The following is a 17,412-nucleotide window of genomic DNA, read 5'->3' as shown; positions in this document are numbered from 1 at the left end:
ACTTAAACTTTCTTAGCCTCAGCTCCCTCAACCGTAAAACAGGAATAATAGTATATAATGATATAGCTAATAGTAAGTATTTACTTTAACCTAGCTATTGTTCTAAGCACTTTATGTTTCTACTTTAATCCTCACACCCTTGAGGTAGGTACCATTATTATTATCCCCATTGTATAGATGAGAAAACCAAAGTAGAGATAACTCTAGTAATTTATTTGCCCAAGATTGCACATGAATCTGGGTAACGTATCTCCACATTTAAGCTCTTAACTCCTCCAGATGAGTGTAATAAATTCCCATAAAGTGCCTGGCACAGCACAGAAAACTTGTAACACTTCACTAAGTAGTAGTTATTGTTTTTATTATGAAGTAGTTAACGATTCAATATGAATTACACTGTATAGGTTCTATGAACTTCTTCTTCTACTTTTATTCTCATGTATTATGATTATATACACAATAGATGTTGTAGCTGTATTCACTGTTGCAAATCTCTTTCTATGGATGCAAAGTAAAGGCAAAGCGTTAGTAGCTGCCAGATACAATTCCAGAAAAGTGTGAGGCTGTTACAATCTTGCTAGTCATTACTAAAAAAACTACAAAATTTCTTGCCCACTTCCTGAATTTGATTTTTTACATCATCTACTTCCCTATGTACCTAAGTCCAAGATTTCCTTTCACATATTTAACTTATTGTTTGCTGCTAAAATGATACATTTTCCTCTGCCCATAGAGAGATTTTGTAATAAAGCTGACATTTATTGTGCATCTACTTCCTGACGTGCCTCATGCTTATACTTCACAAGCACTGTCTCATTTAATCCTCACAACAGCCCTATTAGTGAGGAACCATTACTGACCTGTCTTACGGAGCACCAAGAGGTTAAGCATCTTGACCAACATCTCACAGTAACTGGTAGAACTAGAACTGGAAGATTATACTCTTAACTGTTACAAGCCAATAATCTCTCTCCTTAGCCCTGGCTGAACCTCCCTCTTATGTCCATTTATTCCATGAATACATTAATATATTATTTTAAGCACTGACCAGGACAGCTGGATGATCTATGTAACCCCAGAGCTGTTTGCGCCGGCCTCAGCTGCAGCACAGGGCTGATAAACTTATCAGTCATCTGGTCAATGCTCCCTGCCTCAGCTTTGGTCCAGCCATCACCTCTCTTGCCTGAGCCCCTGTGACCAGCTCTTCACTGATCTCTTTGCTTTCTCTCTTGCCACCCCCTTCCTCCTACAGTGTATTCTCTATCTAGCAGCCAGTGAGATCTTCTTAAATAGAAATATGATTGTATCCCCCCCACCCCACCTTTTAAAACCCTTCCATAGTTTCCCATTCATATTTAGAATAAGCATACTGGCGATCTGATTTACCCATTTAAGAGGTCAGTCTAGCTACTGCAGGATGAATGGAGAATAGACACAAGAAGGAAAGTAGGAAAGTCCGTTATCAGACTCCTGTCATGGTCTAGGTGGTGTTGATGGTGACTTGACTGGGTAGTTGCAATAGGGATGGAATGATATGGGGTACATTTGGGAAGGCAAGCTTGAAGAACTTGGCAATGGATTACATGTTTTGTATGCAGTGTTTTAAAATCTCATCAGAAATCTTTAGAAAGATCGCTCTGATCTCTCAAGAGCATGGCGCTTAAAACCAACTGAACTATAACAAACGTCTATTGACCAGTTACCATATATCAGGAACTGATAAGAATTCAGAAAGAAGAACATGGTTCTGTGCTAGGTATTTAGAAAGCAGGATCAGAGTTCCTTCCCTCCAGAAACTCACAGTTCAATAGTAACAATAAATATAACCACAAATAAATTAAAGCTGTGTGATAATTGTAACAGCAGAATTATCTACAAGGCCTAGGAGATGATGACATCAAAGTAAAGGTTTAAAGTGAGGGAGAATATGAGTTTTCCCATGAGGAACAGGGAGAAGGCATCCCAGGCAGCATAGGTTGTACCAAGTTACAGAGGTGTGAATTTTTATGGTGTGGTCAGGAATTACAGATACACAATGTAGATAATACAATGTGCGGGAACCAAGTCAAAGGTGTAAGCAGAGATGGAAAATGAAAAGTTTTTTAGGCTAGGTCAAGATGCTGGACTTTGTCCCTATAGGCTAAGGTTTTCCCAAGTGCATTCATGCCACTGATAGTACACTAGATTGTTTTAATGATATACAGACGAGCATGGATCAGATATAATTGGCCTTCCTTATCCACAGGTTCTACATCTGAGAAATCAACCAACCATGGATGGGAAATATTTGGGGGGGAAAAACAATGAAAAATAAAAATACCATAATAAAAAATAATGTGAATTAAAAATAATACAGTATAACAACCATTTACATAGTATTTACATTGTACAACGTATTATAGGTACTCTAGAGATGATTTAATATATATGGGAGGGGCCAGGCGAGGTGTCTCACACCTGTAATCCCAGCACTTTGGGAGGCCAAGGCAGGCAGATCAACTGAGGTCAAGAGTTCGAGACCAGCCTGGTCAACATGGTGAAACCTCGTCTCTACTAAAAATACAAAAATTAGCCAGGCATGGTGGTACACATCTGTAATCCCAGCTACTCAGGAGGCTGAGGCAGGATAATTACTTGAACCCAGGAGGTGGAGGTTGCAGTGAGGAAATCATGCCATTGCACTCCAGCCTGGGTGACAGAGTGCGACTCCATCTCAAAAAAAGAAAAAAAATTTTTTTTTTCTTTGCGACAGAGTCTGGCTCTGTCGCCCAGGCTGGAGTGCAATGGCGCGATCTCGGCTCACTGCAAGCTTCGCCTCCCGGGCTCACGCCATTCTTCTGCCTCAGCCTCCCGAGTAACTGGGACTACAGGCGCCTGCCACCACGCCCGGCTAATTTTTTGTATTTTTTTTTTAGTAGAGATGGGGTTTCACTGTGTTAGCCAGGATGGTCTCGATCTCCTGACCTCGTGATCCCCCCGCCTCGGCCTCCCAAAGTGCTGGGATTACAAGCGTGAGCCACCGCGCCCGGCCAAAAATTTTTTTAAAAAGGATGTGCTTAGTTTATATGCAAATACTATACCATTTTATGTAAGGGACTTGAGCGTCTGTGGATTTTGGTGTCTGCAGGGGTCCTGGAACCAATTCCCTGTAGGTGCTGAGGGACAAGTGTAATCATTTATGTATTTTAATGTGTGCTACATAATGTATAATTAGTATATCAAGCCTATAATATAGTTTCCTTTTCAAAATAAACGTATTCATGTTAAGTAAGTTAATTTAAAGAAAAATATCAAGTAAATCAATAGAATAGGTGAACAGATGTGGGACCAATCATGAAAATGAAATGTAAGAGGCCAAAATTTGAGGCACTTTTCATATAAATGGCAGGGGAAGAGGGTAGGCACTGAAGGAATTTTAGCATGGAAAAGGCATGATAAGATTTGCAGGTGGTAAGCTCTGTCTCATTTCCAGGAATAGGATAAAAATCATTCTCGTGTCCCTGAAACCAATTAAGAGGTTCCTCTATAATTGTCCATGGAAGCAAAAAATGTGGGTGGGGACTGAAATAGTGGAAGTGGGAAGAGGGAAGACGGAGCCGTGAGGAACTCCCCAGGAGGTAAAAACTCAACTGCACTTGGCTATTGAGGAAAAAGGATGAGGAAACAGAAGGACCCAGGATGACTCCTGGGTTTCTGGCTTGAAGGTCTGAGTAGATTTTGGCTGCCAGCCACTCTTAAGGGCCCCCAAAATTTGTCAGGCAGGAAAAGTTTTAATTAGGTGAATTCTTCATTATGTTCCAAAGCAGAAATTCTGTCTGATTTGAGGTGAGGTGAGGATTTGGAAGTTTTCCAGTGGGTATTGATGACAGTAAACAGGTAAAGCCAGTTTTAGAACTCAGTTAGTATTTGAATGTATTTCAGTATGACCAGATCTCTCCTTTCTTAGTTGGATAGAGCCTGAAAAATGCCAGCCTCGATTCCTAGATTGGTGCCAGTTCAATGTGTAACAATCCACAAAGCAGATAGGATAATACATGAATTGATTAGTAATATTGATCTTAGGCCAGGCGCGGTGGCTCACGCCTGTAATCCCAGCACTTTGGGAGACTGAGGCGGATGGATCAACTGAGGTCAGGAGTTTGAGACCAGCCTGACCAAAATGGTAAAACCCCATCTCTACTAAAAATACAAAATTATCCAGGCATGGTGGCGCATCCCTGTAATCCCAGCTACTTGGGAGGCTGAGGCAGGAAAATCACTTGAACCCAGGAGGAGGAGGTTGTGGTGAGCTGAGATCACACGATTGCACTACAGCCTGGGCAACAAGAGTGAAACTCCGTCTCAAAAAAAAAAAAAAAGCAGTAATACTTATCTTAACATATCCAGATAGCTTTGAGCTCTGCCTCTGTAGTTCTCAACCCTCCTTTTTATTTTATTTTCCTGTATAAAAAATTAATTTCTTTCAACCGAAGAGCTTTTGGAGAAGGAGGAAGGAAGTGGGGAGCACTTCCTGTGTTGACTTGGAACTTCCTCCCTGTAATGTACCCGCATTTCTCCTTGTAATACACCTGCAATACAGCAAAAGAAAACAAGGGAAGGTTTTCCTGAATGAAACTTGACAAGAGGCAAAAGAGTTGTGAGATTTAGCACCCTCTTTTTTCTTTTGTGTGCAGTGTCTTTCAGGAGTTCCCCTACCTAAAAGACTTTTAGCGCGTACACAAATTAAGTTGCAGCATAACATTTTCCAAGATGCTTTCTGGAATCAGTCAAGGAGTCTAAGTCTCACGATAGGCCTCAATTCCTCCTGTAAGTGGAAGTGAACAGTGCTTGCTGTTGCTTATGCTCAACCACAGGCTCCAAAATCTGTGCCCTGTTCCTGAGCCATGTGCATTTCCTTGTTTATATGTACCAAGCCTCATGGCAAAGTGTGTTCAACAATTCACTCACTCATGCATTAATGCAGCTCTGGTCTTTCTCCTTTCCCTTAGGTATTTATGGGCCATCGGTAAGAATGTCTGGAAGAGATGGAAGAAAAGGTTTTTTGTATTGGTGCAGGTAACTAACTCTTCAACTCTAATAATATCAGTCTTAAGAGACATCAGTATTAAAGATTTGCTAGAATGAATGAATGCTTTTTAACTGAGTATAACTTTAATAAAATACACAGAGCTCATGCATTTAGCACAATGAATTTTTACATATATCCATGTAACCACCATTCAGAGGAGGATACGGAACATTTCCAGTACCCAAAGGTCTCCCTTGTGCTCTATTCTCTATTTTTATATCATTTTAAAAGGAGTTCAAGACTAGCCTTACCAACATGGTGAAACCCTGTCTCTAGTAATAGTACAAAAAGTTAGCCGGGCGTGGTGGTGCATGCTTGTAATCCCAGCTACTAGGGAGGCTGAGGCAGGAGAATCACTTGAACCGGGGAGGTGGAGGTTGCAGTGAGCTGAGACTGTGCCATTGCACTCCAGCCTGGGCAACAAGAGCAAAACTCCGTCTCCAAAAAAAATAATAATAATTAAAATAATGCATGGCTAAGCAATTGAAGCTATTTTAGCTTGCAGTACATTTCCTCAGACTATTAACTGGCCAATATTTATTCAGCACCTACTTTGTGTGGAGCACATTGAGAGGACATAGAGAAGAACTAAGGTCTGGTATTTAGCTCCCAGAAAGGAATCTGTTAGAGTTCTACATATGCAAACAGCAGAAATAGACTCAAGCTAATTAAGGTTTAAAAAATGAATATATGGAAGGCTTTGGAGTTAACTCATAGAATTGTGAAAAAGTCTGAATTACCCATCCATGTTAAGAACAGGGCCAGCATAGTTCCAGAAATCCAAGTTGTGTTAGGCTTCTCCAGAGGGAGAGAACCAATAGGATGTATGTATATAAGAAAAGGCATTTATTAGGGAGAACTGGCTCACATGATTACAAGGCCAAGCCACACAATAGGCTGTCTGCAAACGGGGGAAGAAAGAAGTTGGTAGTGGCTTATTCTGAGTCTGAAAACCTCAAAACAAAGGAAGCCAACAGTACAGCCTTCAGTCTGAGGCCAAAGGCCCAAGAGCCCCCAGCAAGCCACTGGTACAAGTCCCAGTGTATAAAGGCCAAAGAGCACCTGGAGTCTGATGCCCAAGGGCATTAGGAACAGAAGGAACCATGTAGCAGGGAAGAAAGATGAAAGCCTGAAGACTCAGCAAACAAACTTATCCCACCTCCTTCTGCCTGTTTTGTTCTAGCTGCACTGGCAGCTGATTGGATGGTGTCCATCTACACTGGATGTGGGTCTTCCTCTCCTAGGCCACCAACTCAACTGTCAATCTTCTCTGGCAACACCCTCACAGACACACCCAGACATAGTACTCCACCAGCCATCTAGGCATCCTTCAATCCAACCAAGTGGACACCTTATATTAACCATCACAAGTCCTGGAACCATGGCCAGTACTTCTGGTGTGGTCATGAGACAGACTGGCTCTGACCACTTTCCATCCTTGCATCTCTCCTTGAGGGTCAAATTTCATAGAGGGAGAATTGGTTTAGTCCAAACTTGTTCACTCCCAACTTTTAGCAGGAAGAAGGGGTGGCACTTGGATTGATAGTCCCACTGGATTGTCTTTCATGCAAAATCAGGATGCCATTACCAAAAGGAGAAATGGATATTGGGAAGGTAAAAATAACTGGTATCCACTTTAAAGAGCATACAATGTAAATGGGAAGACAAGACACATCAAAAGAGACGGTGCTGGCCAGGAGCACTGGCTCACGCCTGTAATCCCAGCACTTTGAGAGGCGGAGGTGGGTGGATCACTTGAGTTCAGGAGTTTGAGACCAGCCTGGGCAACATGGTGAAAATCCATCTCTACTAAAAATACAAAAACTAGCCAGGCATGCTGGCTTGCGCCTGTAATCCCAGCTGCGGGGAACGCGGAAGCAGGAGAATTGCTTGAACCCGGGAGGTGGAGATTGCGCCACTGCACTCCAGTCTGGGAGACAGAGTAAGACTCTGTCTAAAAAAAAAAAAAAAAAAGCAGTGCTGAGTCATGCATGGTTCTCGCCCCTCAGTGCTTCTCATTGCACTTGACACAGCAGTCTCTCTTGGAATCACTTGGGAGCATGCCTGGCCTCCCCGATAGACTGTGCACTGTTTCAGGGCCAGTTTTGTTTCTGATTCTTTTTTGTGCCCTTCCCTCTTTCCTCCACCACACTCATACACAGTCCCTAGCCCAGTGTCTGGCACAGGCAGTCAGGAAATGTTCATGGAAGAGAAAAGAAAAAGGAAGAGAGAGGAGAAAAGCTCAGGCAATACCTTGGGTGGTGCTGAAAAAGAAGAGATCATGTGCTCTGAGAAGTGGCTGGTGACAACCATTCTCAGATTTCTGAGAACTTCTGATATGATTAAGTACTTAGGAGAAGTAGATGACCTCTTATTTCGGGAGAGGAAACTCTTCAGGAAAAACAAGAGGAAATGTGTGGAAAACATCAGTAAAGCCATGTCTGTACAGTAAGTATAGGGAGAACCAAAAGGGAGAGAATGATTTTTTCAGGCAACTGGAACACAGGTGTTAAAGCCTTCACACTGAGCCTTCTACCAAGAGAAGATGAAAGTCACACAGCAGCTAAAAAGCAAGCTCTGTGCTCACTTCTGAGAATCATAAAAGGGTACTTCTCATCTAAAGTTCAGTATCTTTCCTAGAAAGGCAGGAGAAAATAAGTTCAGAATTCTGAGAAATTTTTCATGTACATATGATTCTCATTAACTTTAAAGAGCTGTCAAGGTATGTTGGGTACATCCATCCCGCCAAAAAAATCTGTTTCAGCCTGAATCAGATTTCTCCCTTAACAACCTCTGTGACACACAGAGGTGACATGAGAGTCCCATCATCACAAAGATAATGGGGGAGCCCGGGTGACAACTCAGGTCTTCTCTTTCAATTCTTGTCCCATTCACCACAACAATGTCTAAAAGCAATTTGCTAGCACACCCAGAAAATACTGCATTATTTTTAAATTATTTCCATTTTTTTCTTCTCCCCTATTTAAGTGATCACATTTAGAAGCACTTTATCAATATCATAATGAAAAAAATACACTCCCTTTGAAACAACCCCAATGCCATCAGAGCTGCAGGAGGAAAGTTCAAGGCGCCAGTGCTGGTCCAATGCAGAGGAAGCTAAAATGTCCCAGGTTGTTTGAAGAAAAGGATGTCAGTCCAAGTGGTGACAATTGGCCCCCAACAGCTGCATGCAATGTTGAATTCAGTCATATGTACAAGCAATTTTCAGTTTCTCTTTAGCCACCAACCCTTACTTTGAAACTCAAAATGCAAACATGAAACCCAGAGAACCACCCTGGTTCAATTTGCAGAATGGTGAGGGTTCTGGGAGAGGGAGAAGATTCCCCTAACCCCACCCCTGCTCCTGGGCAGCCTTAGAGGGAACTCCCTGGAAAACAGTGTGGAAACCACCAAACAGAAAGTATATCTACCCAAGTGACTTACTGAATCTTTGTGTCTTTCAATTCAGATGTTAGATCTTATGGAACGTATTTATATAGAGAGCTAGGAGCACACAATTTCCAATGCAATTATGATTTCATACATTAGATTTAAAACAAGGAAAATTGTCTGAAAAAAACAAAGACGAACAGAGGACATCCAACATTAGTCTCCTCAAAATTCATCTCCTACATGTACACATAGAGTCTACATTTTTGCTTATAACACGTAACAATTAAAACTCTCCCTGACTGAGATTTCCTATTAGTGCTACTGTCTTGGGGAACAAAATGTTAGCTATAAAGGGACTTTCTACTAGTCAGGGATAAAGGACATACTCAGAGGAGTGCTGGACCAAAGTAGCAATTCCCATTTCTTAAGGATCAGAGCTAAAATTATTATAGAGGTGGCTAGAGTCTACCCTACCAACTGTGAAGGGAATGAAGCAGTCGCAAGGAGCTTCTGTGCCAGAGATTCAAGCATTCCTGTGCGATGAGATGATGTCTGTAAATGTGGGCCTGGACCATCTGCATCAGGTGTTGTTTAAAATGCAGATCCCCAAGGTGCCATCCAGAAGACTCTGATACATTAAGTCTGGGGTGGGGCCCAGTAATCCGTACTTATAACAAGCACCCCAGGAGATACTGATGCAGGTGGTCCAAAGGCCACCCTTGGAGAAACACTGCCTTGGAAGTCATTATCCTGCTTAAATGAAAGGTCTTATTCCCTTCAGAGGACACCCTCTTTGAGTTTATGTTCTCTATGGAACCAAGCATCAGAGTAGCTAAATAGATGACTATATTCAAATGGCATGATAAAGCCTCCTCTTGCCATGTTCCTTGAAATTCCAATATATGTCCTATAAACTTGGTTGGCTGCAAACCCTAATCCAGAGATTAAGGGGAAATGGGCCTTCAGTACCCTGAGTCAAGAAATTACTGGGGCCTTGTTCTAAACCCTCGGGTCCACGGTGAGAACCAAGCACATTGATTACTACTGTTAGTAACTCTAATGTGACCAAATCAACACTAATGATAAAGGTGCCAATTCCATAGAGCACCACTGGATAGCCAGAACGCCCACCCTGTGTGTGTAAGGAGAGCAGTGAAAACAGGCCAACTTATCACCCATATCAGGTTAGAAAGTCTTAACGCTATCATCTTTTTATTTTAAAAATATTTTTATTCTATGATCAAAAGATTTCCAGTGGCTGAACATGGTGGCTCATGCCTGTAATCCTAGCACTTTGGGAGGCTGAGTCAGGTGGATCACGAGGTCAAGAGTTCGAGACCAGCCTAGGCAACATGGTGAAACCCCATCTCTGCTAAAAATACAAAAATTAGCTGGGCATGATGGCGCACACCTGTAGTCCCAGCTACTCAGTTGGCTGAAACAGGAGAATCACTTAAACCCGGGAGGCGGAGGCTGCAGTGAGCTGAGATCACTCCACTGCACTCCAGCCTGGGTGACAGAGGAAGATTCTTTCTCAAAAAAAAAAAAAAGATTTCTGGTTAAAATCTACTGTTTTGATGGGTGTTCAAATAATTTCTGAGACATTTCCCCCCATTTTAGCACTATACAAACAGTAATATTATGTGGTTCCTCTAATAATGTGGATAATCACTTGTATTTATACGGTTTCTTAGAGTTTACACAGTGTTCGTCAAGCTGGTCTTCATAACCTTTCTGTACTACAGTGAGGACAAGGCTTTTCTCAACTTGACATTAGAGGAAACTAAGGCTCAGAGTGGCTAAGTGGCCTGCCCAAGGTCAATGGCTTATAAGCAGCCAAATATGAAACCTAACACAGGCCAGGCACAGTGGTTCATGCTTGTAATCCCAGCACTTTGGGAGGCCAAGGCGGGCAGATCACAAGGTCACGAGTTCAGGAGATCGAGACCATCCTGGCTAACACGGTGAAACCCCATCTCCACCAAAAATACAAAAAATTAGCCGGGCGTGGTGGCAGGCACCTGTATGCCCAGCTACTTGGGAGGCTGAGGGAGGAGAATGATGTGAACCCAGGAGGCGGAGCTTGCAGTGAGCCGAGATCGCGCCACTGCACTCCAGCCTGGGAAACAAAGCGAGAATTTTTCTCAAAAAAAAAGAAAGAAAGAAACCTAACACAGGTCTTTTGATTGCAAGTGCCTTCAGTAACTCCAAGCACTTAGACAGGACTGGCACCCAAAGAGATCAATGCATACAGAATGTTATATATATGTTGGAATACTACTCATCCATAAAAAGAAATGAATTAATGGCATTCGCAGCAATTTGGATGGAATTGGAGACTATTATTCTAAGTGAAGTAACTCAGGAATGGAAAACCAAACATCAAATGTTCTCAGTCATAAGTGGGGGCTAAACTATGATGATGCAAAGGTATAAGAATAATACGATGGGCTTTGGGGACTCAGGAGGAAAGGGTGGGAAAAGGGTGAGGGATAAAAGACTACAAACTGGGTTCAGTGTATACTGATTGGGAGATGGATGCACCAAAATCTCACACATCACCACTAAAGAACTTACTCGTATAACCGAATACCACCTGTTCCCCAAAAACCTATGGAAATAAAACATTTTAAAATAAAACATTTTTAAAAGAATGTTCTAGAACTGAATTACTCAGCTAGAACCAACATGGCTCCTCTGTTTCTGATTCCCAACTAAGAATGTTACCAAAAATTATGTTCTAGATTTCAGAAAAATAGCTAAATCAGAACAAGACAAAATATTGTTAGATAATACATAATGCCTTGGAATACAGTAGTAGTCACCTGGGAATACAATATTGAAATAAGTTAACCACAAAAATGAATTGTAAGACATATGAGTAGTTGAAGAATTTGTAGCTCTGAATGTTTGTTTTTGCCACTCAACTCCATAATTGCTCTAGAAGACATTTATATTTATATTCTGGTTGCAAATGGCAGATATCAACCCAAACAACCTTAAGTTTTAAAAGGGGAAGAATTGTATTGGTTAGCTAATTAAACTAGTAATTAACTGGAGAGTCTTCTGTCATGGCTAGATCAAGGACTCAAACAATATTATCAAGCCTCTGTCTCTCAATATATGTAATCCCTTGGCTCTGATTTCCTCTGAATTGACTTCACTCTCAGGCATGATCTCTGGCAGCTCAAGCCTTACAAAAGTTTACCAGCCCCAGAGAAAACTTTTCGTTTCCAATTGTTCCAGTACAAGTGTTTTACTCACCGTACTTCCAGCTAGACATACAGTTAGGCCCACACAAACCACTTGCATTGAAAATTGAAAAAAGAGTGGTTCCCAGAGGAAGACCAGGATTCAGTTATGGGAGGGCAATGAATGCCCTGCATGCACACATAAGAAATGCCCCCACAGAAGGCCAGGTGCAGTGGCTTGTATCTATAATGCCAGCACTTAGGGAGACTGAGCTGGGATGATCACCTGAGGCCAGGAGTCTGAGACCAGTCTGGGCAACGTAGTGAGACCCCATGTCTACAAGAAATAAATTCTCTTTTAATTATCAAAAAAGGAAATGTCTCACAGATGTTATCATCATCCCCATTTATAGATCACAAAACCATGTCCTAGAAAAGTTAATTGAACTGTGTTGGTTCACATAGAAAATAATGGATCTGAAAACCAAATCCAGTTCTGCATGACTCTAAAATCTATTCTCCTTCTCCTCCACCAAATGGCCTTCACTTCAGTGCCAATCAGAAATCTGGGATTTAGACACTGTGATCCTTCATTCGCAACTACATCACATTAAAAATAGTCCTTAGTCTCCAGGAACTGTGTGATTCACACCATAAAAATTTTCTCCATCCTCAGATTTTGGCTCAATCCGTCAATGCTTCCTCAGGAATTCCTTGCCCAACCACCCATCTAGACCAAATCTCCAAGCTCTTACAGTATGATATACCTCTCTTTTTAATATTTGCCATTATTAAGATAACACGTTTCTGAAATAACGTGATTAATGTCTACCTTCACACTAGACATGAGAACAGGAATCATGTCTGGTTTTCTGCATGTTTATAGTCCCCAAACCGAACACACTACCTACGTATTTGTTGAATGAATGAATGCATCTATTATAAACAACGCTTTTCTAAAATATGTATGTGAATTTTGGACAAGGGCTAGTGACCAGCGTTCAGTAAAAATAACAGCTGATTAATTTTCAAAGAATGATGGTAAAAGCAAGGAAAGGGGATCTAGACAAAATACATTCTACTGTTCTATGTCCAAGTATTTTAGTCTCCTATAGGTGATAAGAAGAAGGGGAGGGGAGAGTTGGGGACAAGAAAGGTCTAACCTTTTCATCTCATGACTAGAATCTACTTGCTAACTATAATTGAAACTCAGGGTCAATCTTAGAGGTTATAGACAGTTCCTATATATTAAAACAGTGGTTCTCACACTTTAGCATGTATTAAGAGATATCTGGTCAGGTGTGGTGGCTCATGCCTGTAATCCCAGCACTTTGGGAGACCAAATTGGGAAGATCACTTGAGCCCAGGAGTTCAAACCAGCCTAGGTAACATAGTAAGATATCACCCCCCCCTACACACCGCCATCTCTACCAAAAAAAAAAAATTAAAAAAAAAAAAAAAAGCCAGGCATGGTGGCACATGCCTCTAGTCCCAGCTACTGGGGAGGCTGAAGCAAGAAGATCACTTGAGCCCAGGAGGTCAAGGATGTAGTGAGCCATGTTTGTGTCACTGCGCTTCAGCCTGAGCAACAGCAAGACCCTATTTTGAGAGAGAGAGAGAAAAAAAGAGAGAGAGAGAGAATCTGAGACAATTATGAAAAATGTATAATCCTAAGACCTACTCTGAACTGAGTTTCTGATTCTGGTCTGACTTAAAGAATGTAGCTACATATTAACAACCTAATCCGCCCCCTCACCCCACACACACACTGTCTAATAATAAAGGCAGATGCTGTCATCCACTCTTTTTTTTTTTTTTTTTTTTTTTTTTTTTGAGATGCAGTTTCACTCTTTCTGGCAGGCTGGAGTGCAGTGGTGCGATCTCAGCTCACTGCAACCTCTGCCTTCCCATTTCCAGCGATTCTCCTGCTTCAGCCTCCAGAGTAGCTGGAATTACAGGAGCCTGTCACCATGCCCACCTAATTTTTGTATTTTTAGTAAAGAGGGGGTTTCACCATGTTGGCCAGGCTGGTCTCAAACTCCTGACCTCATGATCCGCCTGCCTCATCCTCCCAAAGTGCTAGGATTACAGGCGTGAGCTACTGAGCCCAGCCCGCCACCCGCTCTTTAAGGAACATTATTTCAAAGCATTCTCTAGTTTAAACAAGTGACTGGAAATGAGCTAAGGGTTTTTAAAGGTGTATCTGAGGTGCAGCCACCTTTAAAATAAAACCTTGCTGACTGTTCCCTCAGAAGTCCCAACTGTCTGTCCCATGATTCCATGAGAAGGTACCTACCCTCTGAAAATCCCAAGGATGGGAAAAACATAGTCCTTTATGCCCTTCTCTCCAAAGTGCACTTTCAGATATCTGCTGGTTGTTTAAGATCACTACATTTTTATGCTTTCTGTTGTAGGCCAGGCTCTCTGACAAGGATGGCTGACTTTCTCACTTCTAACATGCATTCCAGGCTCTGCCGTGCCTTTATTACAACAGTGCTCGCTGCCTCCTTAGTTTTTCGTCAACAAAATACAGTTTTAAAAGAATTCTATGACAGAGGAACATTCATTTCATTGGGAATGGCTTTTACTGAGTGTGGTCTTGTGGAAGTGTAAAAAATAAATGTAAAGCTTTCCAAATCTTTGCAATTCTCCCACCATTCAAGCGCTCTAGAAAAACTGAGGTTCCCCAAAAAATTTCCAATAATCAGAATCATTCAAAGAGAAATCATTCTTTCTCCCCTCCTTTATTTCCTAAAGTACATTGCAAAATCCTAAATCAAGACGCTCCCAATAAACCAACTCAATTTGGTTTACCAACTCAAACCAGTTCAGTTTGTCGAGAGTGAGTTTAGCAATATAACCAGAAGAGGGCATCAGCATACAGCTCTCCAAGAAGGACGCCACTGAAATAGAAAAGGAAAAAAAAAAAATCAAAAAGCCCAAACCATGTAGTAATAGTAAATGCATAAATCTTGAAATAACACCCTTCTGTTGTGATTTTTTTTTTAATCTCAAGTGAGTGTCGGCAACTCTGTTTGGCCAATCACATTAACAAACTATGTCATCTCTCATGTTGCCAGATGAGAAATGCCAGGTTAAAAAAAAAAAAAAAAATCTGGCTGGGCACGATGGCTCATGCCTGTAATCCCAGCACTTTGGGAGGCCGAGGCGGGCGGATCACCTTCGGTCGGAAGTTCGAGACCAGCCTGACCAACATAGAGAAACCCCATCTCTACTAAAAACACAAAATTAGCCAGACATGGTGGTGCATGCCTATAATCCAGCTACTCAGGAGGCTGAGGCAGGAGAATCACTTGAACCCAGGAGGCGGAGGTTGCGGTGAACCAAGATTATGCCATTACACCCCAGCCTGGGCAACAAGAACAAAACTCCATCTAAAAAGAAAAAAAAAAAAAATCTCCATATAACCATTCCAGCAATATCTATGATCATTGTCATGCAAAGGGTCACAGGAAATCTGTTATTCCTAGAATCAATAATAACAAGTTGGAAAGGCCTGGTGCTATACTTGGAATACCCTGTAAATTTTGGGGGTAAAACCTTTTGATTGGATTGTATGTACTCAACTTTCTAGAACCAATCAGAGTCAACTAGTGAATGTCCATTATATGGCAGATTTTGCTCATGGGAGTGAAAATACAATCAAGACATATGACTACCTAGACCTGCCTTCAATGAATTTATAATCCAGTAGGTAAATCCACCTATTGAGCTACGCTATATTAAAATGTGTGTCGAATGCAAGGAAGCTGCCTGTAAAAATGCATATGTATATGAAGTGTTTGCTCTATGGGTATCACACATGGTATGTAAAACTCAATTCTCTAGCAACAATAAGATGCCGGTAAATACAGATGAAGACTCTGAGGCTTAGAGAACAGACAGCTTTAACAGAACTGGGATGGGACCCCAGGCCCATGGAACCCCCAGCCTACACTCTTATCCTTCCATTTTAGGAGAAGAGTATGTTATTGGTTATTTTCTTTATTACAAGTAATTTATATGTGTTTCTTTATGAAAATACTCTCAGTGACCCAGCCTTAGGTTTCCCCTGGCGTTGCGATATAAGGAAGAAGTTCTGCAAACCCTTTACATTATGAAGAAACCCAAGTGGGGCAGTAAAGTTTCCATCAGGAGCCAACAGAGGGCAGCAACAGACAAACCAACTACCAAAAACATCCTGCTGCGGACACTCTGCATCTCTCCACTGGGACCCTCACGCCTCAGACAGTGGGGGAGATGCATGTAGTGCTCAAGAACGTCAACTTCGTATCACCATTAAAACAGCAAAAACAAATCTCACTGTAGAAGAGGCTAAAAATGTCCCCCGCTGGGATCAAAGTTCACTTAGAAAGTGTCTCTTTTAATAAAGGAAACTAAGGGATGAGGGATGTGGCACTCCTTCTCCAAGACATTTGACATCCATGGATAGTAAATATGCCTGAGAGCTTTTAGCCCAAAGCTGGGAGGATGCTTGCTTTCCCACGGGCTCCTTGCAGACAAGCCAGATGTAGAAATGCTAAGTATATGTGCTGGGTCTGGATGCACTAGAGCGACAGGGTCCTGAAGGCGGGCCTGCAGCTGTGAGCACCCGCCCTGCACTGGCATGGTTTGTGTCGATGGAGTGAGGGCTGCCATTAGGGCACCAGTGACAACAGCCATGCCACTGGGGGGGCTGAGGATTGCTCTACTGTGACTGGCACCTAGCGATCAAGCACTCATTGCTTGTGACAGAGTGTCACTCCTGCACTTGTCTGAGATGAAAAGAAGACTTCAAAGCAACCAAAGTACTCCTTCAGCAGGAAGAAGAAAAGGATGAAACACGTAGATTGACGCTGATCAAAATGGTGCAAAAAATGAAATACTAAAATAAAAAGGCATGAATAAATGAATGTCTAGCCTCTAACTTCTGACCAAAAGGCCCATGTTGTATCTGCAAGCATAGCAGTCTCAGCCAAGGCCACAGTCACATTAGGTAGAACATACAAAATTGCTGTCATTTAACCACTTTTGACCTACAAAAATGGCAATCGCATGTAGCTTAACCCAATTATATTAAAAGCAATAATGATAATAGCTAATCTTCATCAAGCACTTACTAAGTGCCAGGAACAGACTCTAAGTGCATTCCACATGTGAACTCATTCAGTCTTCACAATAAGCCAAAGAGGTAGGTTCTAAGGTTGTATCCAGTCTACAAACGAGGTTATAAAGGACCAGAGAGGTTAAGTAACATGCTCAACGTCACACAGCCAGGAGGTAGCAAAACTCAATTTGAACCCAACCATTCAGTCCAGATCCTCAGAGGAGAGAACATGGGGGAGGGTTTTTTGGAGAAGACAGGCTCTAGGGGTCAATCTCACAGTCTGCTTTTCCTTAACAGGTCAGTCAGTACACATTTGCCATGTGCAGTTATCGGGAGAAGAAAGCGGAGCCTCAGGAACTTCTACAATTGGATGGCTACACTGTGGATTACACCGACCCCCAGCCAGGTACCCACCGACCCTCAAGGCCACGAGCCCACAAACCCTCAGCCTTCCCAAATCAATGGTCACCTAATAATTGCTGGGCACTTATTCCATGCTAGGCACTAAGTCAATTTACTAAGGGTTTCAGCTGTCAACGGCACAATCCCTGATATTATGCCGTTTCCATCCCAGTTGGTTAAATGCCATCCTAACCTAGGGTTTTGGTTTTACTCAAGGGATTCTCTAATTTAAAACCAAAAAGGAAGAGCAT

At 42.0% G+C, this 17,412-nt stretch overlaps 1 protein-coding gene across 17 annotated transcripts in view; it reads left to right on the top strand.

The window, feature by feature from the left end:
* The window catches only part of CADPS (calcium dependent secretion activator), a 489,813-nt gene that overhangs the window by 310,205 nt on the left and 162,196 nt on the right, over nt 1–17,412 (top strand). For all 17 annotated transcript variants that reach the window (XM_045385957.2, XM_045385961.2, XM_045385964.3 and 14 more), the window contains exons 9-10: nt 4,989–5,055; nt 17,057–17,165. In XM_045385957.2, the coding sequence (XP_045241892.1) occupies nt 4,989–5,055; nt 17,057–17,165 (176 nt within the window). The remainder of the gene's footprint in view (nt 1–4,988; nt 5,056–17,056; nt 17,166–17,412) is intronic.

The sequence above is a fragment of the Macaca fascicularis genome, chromosome 2 (assembly GCF_037993035.2).
Source record: "Macaca fascicularis isolate 582-1 chromosome 2, T2T-MFA8v1.1".
Lineage (NCBI taxonomy): Eukaryota > Metazoa > Chordata > Mammalia > Primates > Cercopithecidae > Macaca > Macaca fascicularis.
Note: the sequence above shows the minus strand (reverse complement) of the source record. Positions and strands in the feature narration are given on the sequence as shown.